The following is a 5,749-nucleotide window of genomic DNA, read 5'->3' as shown; positions in this document are numbered from 1 at the left end:
CCACATTGTCTCTCTCTTCCATGTCTTCCCAGTCTCTCTCTCTGTTTCTCTCTTTACTGTCGATCTCTTCCCCATCTTCTCCCATTTCTCTCGTCACCATCTCTCTCTCTTCCCCTCTCTTCCCTGACCCTCTTTCCCCTGTCTTCCCCATCTTTCTCTCTTCCCCATATTCCCAGTGTCTTTTCCCTCTCTTTCCAGTCTCTCTCTCTTCTCCAGTATCTATCCCTTCCCCTGTCTTTCTTTCCCCTCTCTCTTCCCAGTCTCTTTCCCCTGTCTTCCCCATGTCTCTCTTGCCCATCTTCCCCATCTCTAATTTTCCCATCGCTCTCCCTTCCCATTTCTCTATTCCACTGTATCTCTACCTTTCTCTGTCTCTCTTCTCCCTCTCTTTCTTCTGTGTGTCTTCCCCTCACTTCCACATCATTCTATTTCCCCATCTCTATCTTCATCTCTCCCTCTTTCCCATTTATTTTCCCCTCTTTTACTCTCTTTCTCCATCTCTCTTTCCCATCTTTTTCTTCTCTTTCCCCCTCTCTTTCTTCCCATCTTCCCCATGTCACTCTCTCCCCATTTCTCTCTGGCCCCCTGTCTCTCTCTTCCCCATCTCTTGTCAGTGTCTCTCTTTCACCTCTCACTTCACCCCTCTCTCTTCCCCATCTTTTTCCCATCTCCTCTTTTCTCCTGGTCTCTTTCTCCTTGTCTTTTTCCCCTCATCTCTCTCTCTCTCTTTCTTTACACTCTCTCTCTTTCACCACCTTCCCCCTGTATTTCTCTTCCCCATCTCTCTTTCCCTCATTTCTTTCTCTGCATCTGTCTCTTCCCTATCTCTCTTCCCCAACTCTCTTTTTCTCCATCTCTCTCTTTTGCCTTCTTCTGCATCTCTCTCTTCCTGTCTCTTCCAAATGTCTCTTTCCTGTCTCTTCCTTGAGTCTCTGTCTTCCTCTCTTCCTCCATCTTTCTTTCCTCTCTCTCTCTTCCCCCTCTTTTCCCTTTTTCCTAATCTCTTTTCTCCCTTTCCCATTTCTCTCTTCCTGTCTCTTCCTCATCTCCCTCTTCCCATTTCTTTCTTCCCCATCTCTCTCCCTTCCCCCGCCTTTTTCTCATTTTCTCCCTTCCCCATCTTTCTCTCTTCCCTGTCTCATTATCTCCTTCCATTGTCTTCTCCCCTGTTTTTCTCTATCCCACCCCCTGTCTCTCTTCCCTGTCTGCCTCTGTCTCCCTCTTTCTCCTACCTCTTCACCTCTCTATTTCCCGTCTTCCCCATGTTTGTCTCTTTCCCATGTGTCTCTTTCCTCTGTCTCCCCAGTCTCATTTCCCCATCTCTCTCTTTTTCCCTGTCTCATCCCATCTCTATTCCCTCTCTTTCTATTCCCCATCACTCTCTCTTCCCTCCTGTGTCTCTCTTTCCCTACCCCTCTTCTCCTTCTCTCTTCCACCCTCATCTCTTCCCCTCTCTCTCTCCTCCCCATCCCAATCACTCTCCTTCCCCTTATCTCTCTCTCTCTCTTCCCCATCTCTTCCCATCGCTCTTTCCTTATGATTTTCCCATCTCTCTCTCTCTCTCTCTCTTCCCCATTTGTTTCCCATCTCTCTCTTCCCCATCGTCCCTGTCTCCCCATCTCTCTTTGCCCTCTCTCTTCCCCTCTGTCTCTTTCCCAGCTCTCTCTCCATCTCTTCACTCGATCTCTTTCCCAGTCTCTCTCTTTCCCCTTGTCTGTTCCCCATCTCTCTCTCTCTCCCTTCTCTTTCACCATGTCTTCCCCATCTCTCTCTTTCTGTTCTCTCTCTTCACCATCTGTTTTCCGTCTCTCTCTTCCCTCTCTTCCCCATGTTTTTCTCCCTGTCATTTCCACATCTCTCTCTTCACTGTCTCTGTCTTTCCCCCATCTATTCCCCAGCAGTCTCCCCGTCTCTTCACTGGCTCTCTCTTTCTCAGTCTCTCTCTTTCCATTTCTCTCTCTCTTCCTCATCTCTTGCTTTCCACATCTCTCACTTTCTGCTCTCTCTCTCTTCCCCCTCTTCCCCATCTCTCTCTCTTATCTCTCTTTCCCCTCTCTCTCTTCCCCATCTCTCTTCCCCCTTGTCTGCTCCCCATCTCTCTCTCTCTCTCTTTTCCCTGTCTCACTCTTCCCTGGGTCTCTTTCCTTCTCTCTCTCTTCCCTCATCACTTCCCCCTCTCTCTTCCCAGTCTCTCTCTTTCCTTGTCTCTCTTCCCAGTCTCTCTCTCTCCCCCTCTCTTTTTTCACTGTTTCTCGTCCCCTCATCTGTTTCTCTTTCTCTTCCCCATCCCTGTCTTTTCTATCTCTTCCCCATCTCTCTTTTTGCTTTGTGTCTCTCTTACCCCATCTTTCTCTTCTCAGTCTCTCTCGTACCTCATCTCCCTCTCTGTCTCTTCCCCATCTCTCTCTCCCATCCTGTCTTCCTCATCTCTCTCTCTTCCACCCTCTCTTCCCCCTCTATCTTTCCCATCTTTCCCCATTTCTCTCTTCCCCATCTTCTCCCTGTTTCTTTCTTCTACATCTCTCTCTCTCTTCCTGTTCCCCATCTCCCTCACCCCCCCTCTCTCTTCCTGTTTCCAGTCTCTCTCATCCCTCTGTCTCTGTCGTGATTGTATTATACAGGAACAAAAGCGCTTATCTTTATTATTGTATTTGTTTTTTTGAATAACTGTGGCAATCCATTGGCAATTCCGGTTTTGTGGTTCTCTAGTTTGTCATGCTGTCTCTTTCTTCCCCATTTTTCTCATCCCATCTCTCTGTCTTCCCCATTTCTCTCTCATCCCCCTGTCTTCTCTCCTGTTTCTCTCTTCTCCATGTCTCTCTCTTCCCAGTTTCTCTCTTCTCCATCTCTCTCTCTTCTCTTTCCTCTCTCTCTCTTCCCCATCCCTCTCTTTCCCATCTTCCCCATGTCTCTCTCTTCCCCCTCTTTACCCTTGTATTTTCCCCATCTTTCCCTGTCTCTCTCTTGTCACTCTCTTTCCCATATTTCCCTCTTCCCCATCACTTCCCCCCTCTCTCATCCTTGTCCTCTTTGGTCTCTCTTTCTCCATCTTCTCCCTGTCTCTCTTTCCCTCTCTCTTCACTTGGCTTCCCCTTGTCTCTCTTCCCCATCTGTCTCCCTTTCCTCCTCTCTCTCTCTTCTAGGTTGATAGGTGTTTACTAGACTAATAACCACAAGGGCCTTTTTAAACCTAACCATGCATCCCAAATCTCTGACAAGTTCGGATACCATTGATAAGTGTAAGCAGGGGTTTAGGAGATGAAACATTTACAAGCAGTGGCCTTGGAGATGAACCATTTACAGGTTGCCTGTGTCCATTAGAGACATAGGTGCCAAACCAGGGATGAATTTTCTATTTCCCATCCAATTGTCCAAGATGGACTCGAATTGGGCTAGGGAAGACCTCTGCTTCACATGGATGGGGATCTTGTTCCATAGATGAGGTAGTCTTTGGGATACATACCAGTCTCTCCAGCAGATCCTATTTATATCACAGGCAAGGTTTAAGTCTTTACAATGGGTAATTTTGGTGCTCTTTGTTTTGTGGACAAGCAGGAGGTCCAGAGTGGGGTCTGACAATTCCCTGTATTCCAGACATAGATCTCCCCTCAAAAGCCTGTAGGAGACAGAATACAGGGATAGGGCTTTGTGGTGGTCTGCACAGAATATTTTACTTACTCCCCATATTATTTTAGTGAGGAGCCTCTGCAGACATTCCAGTTGTTGGATATGCCTAGATAGGTAATACCAAAGGGGGCATTGTACTCAATAACAGGTCTGATGAATGCCAAATGCAGTGGAGCAATGACATAATTCCCTAATGCTAGTAGGAGAAGTTATATTTTATGGTATTCCTGAGGGAAGGTTTTGGAGCTGAATTTATCAGCCAGGAGGTTTGCAATATCTTCTGACTCAGTATAGGTGGCTCCATTTTCAATGAGCTCTGCGCACAACTGTTTATTGCCTTTGAAGTTGTAGACATAGCTAAAGAATGCTTTGTGGTTGTCATTGGCCTGGGAGGCCAAACTTACCTCAGATTTGGCTTTGATAGACAATTTGACCTCTGCTTTGTTTATTTAGTTTGACAAGAATGCTTTTATCCTGCTGGATGCTGCACCTCCTAAGTTTTGCCATGATTTTCTTCCTCCTGTTATACAGCCTATTGATTTTGCAATTCCACCATGGTGGCTTGTTTTTTTGAGTTATTTGTGTACTTCTTCCTGGTGGGTACAGCTGCCTCTATGCAGCTATTAACATGTGTGTACAAGGTTTATGGGAACCGTTCTGCATAAGCATCAGTGTTCTCAGGGTTTATGGGGGCTTGAAATTTTGCTAGGTTATCACTTAGTAGCAGGAGGTTAGCCTTAGAGTAGTTCCTGAATATTCCAAGCTTAGCTGGAGGTCCAAGTTTTATTTTTACTTCAAAGGAGACCATTTTGTGGTAACCTTACCAGGGAGTGTGCAGCACTCTCAGATATTAGTGAGGACCAGATCCAGTATGGTTGCACCCCTGGTTGGTGTACTGACTATCTGGTCCAGGGACTATGTGTTTACAAAATCCAGGAATCTCTGTGCCTGTACATTTGGTGTCATATAGGATTCCCAGTTAATAGTGAGGTAGTTAAAGTCACCCATGAATATAGTATTGAGTTGGATGGCTAGTGTTTCTAAGAAGTTTAAATACATGGTATGGGTTTCCTGGGTCATAGACAGAGACCTACAGCTTGCAAGGAAGTGGTACTGAAGTTTGCCTATGGTGATTTGAACATGGAGCAGCTCAAGTGCATTGCCCTGTTTGTACAGCCTTGAAATATATTTATTTTTGATGTAAACAGAGACACCTCTACCTTTAGTCCCTGCCTGTGAAATATCTGGTCTAAATGTGTGGAAGACAAAACCTTGCCCTGTTGGTGTGCTCTCTGGAGCTTTAAAACCTTGTCGCAGTGACCGCACAGACGTCAGCATTCTCTAGGGTGAAGACAACTTCTAGGGAGTGGAGTTTTTTGTTCAGACACCTAGCACTGAGCAGTAATACCTTTAGATTTTCTTGGTTTTGATTTGATATGTCAGAAGTAATTTCAGTTTGACATTGCCTAAAAAGGACACTATGGGGCAGGACAATGTTTTAGCTAATATTCAAAAGCCTAGAAGGGAGAGGTACAGACCATCCCTGGCAAAGCATTGTGGTCTGTTGGCCATCTCCTTCTATGTTGACAAATACTGCACCCCTTAGAATGACACTGGAAACTAAGCCAATTATTAAAGTCAATCATCTTTGGTTTGAATCGGGGGCATCATCCTTGAAGAAGGTAAAATGCTGCTCAATGCTAGGCTCATACCAGCCTAAGATACTTATTCTGAGAGGTCCATGATGTTTCTCTTCATACAGTGTAGGGAGGTATATCTCAAGTCACTTACTCCCACATGGACTATGACTGAGTCATATTGGTACTTGTGGTTCAATGACCTGAGTGTATGCATAATGTGGCAGATCTTAGCCCCTGATAAGCAACTAACCGTGACTTGCTCCTTACTTAACCTGGTGAGAGGGACATCAATGTGCCTCACAGTGGAGTCTCCAGTAAGTAGAATGTTGAATTGTGTGGTGGCTTGCCTTATGGGCTTAGAGGTAGAGGCTCTATGAGATGTAGCTCTATGTGTTGATGTGGATGTTTTGAAAGTGCATTTGGGGCTGCTGACGGTATTTGTTATGTGTACTTCAGCTAGGAGGTCTTTGTGGTTTAGGAAG

General features: G+C 45.7%; 1 protein-coding gene across 1 annotated transcript; it reads right to left on the bottom strand.

The window, feature by feature from the left end:
- Positions 1-1,244: 1,244 nt before the first annotated feature.
- LOC122788723 (octapeptide-repeat protein T2-like) lies at positions 1,245-1,970 on the bottom strand. The gene has a single exon (XM_044055614.1). The coding sequence runs from the start codon at positions 1,968-1,970 to the stop codon at positions 1,245-1,247; it is 726 nt and encodes a 241-aa protein (XP_043911549.1).
- Between the last annotated feature and the right edge of the window lie 3,779 nt (positions 1,971-5,749).

This window comes from Protopterus annectens, chromosome 14.part0 (assembly GCF_019279795.1).
Source record: "Protopterus annectens isolate FY-2018-M chromosome 14.part0, PAN1.0, whole genome shotgun sequence".
NCBI classification, from domain to species: domain Eukaryota; kingdom Metazoa; phylum Chordata; order Ceratodontiformes; family Protopteridae; genus Protopterus; species Protopterus annectens.
The sequence above is the reverse complement of the archived record's forward strand: the minus strand, read 5'-3'. Positions and strand labels throughout refer to the sequence as shown.

Bases quoted from the DNA above. Each gene is read 5' to 3' on its own strand.
- LOC122788723 (XM_044055614.1), bottom strand. From the start codon at position 1,970: ATGAGGAAGAGAGAGAGAAATGGAAAGAGAGAGACTGAGAAAGAGAGA.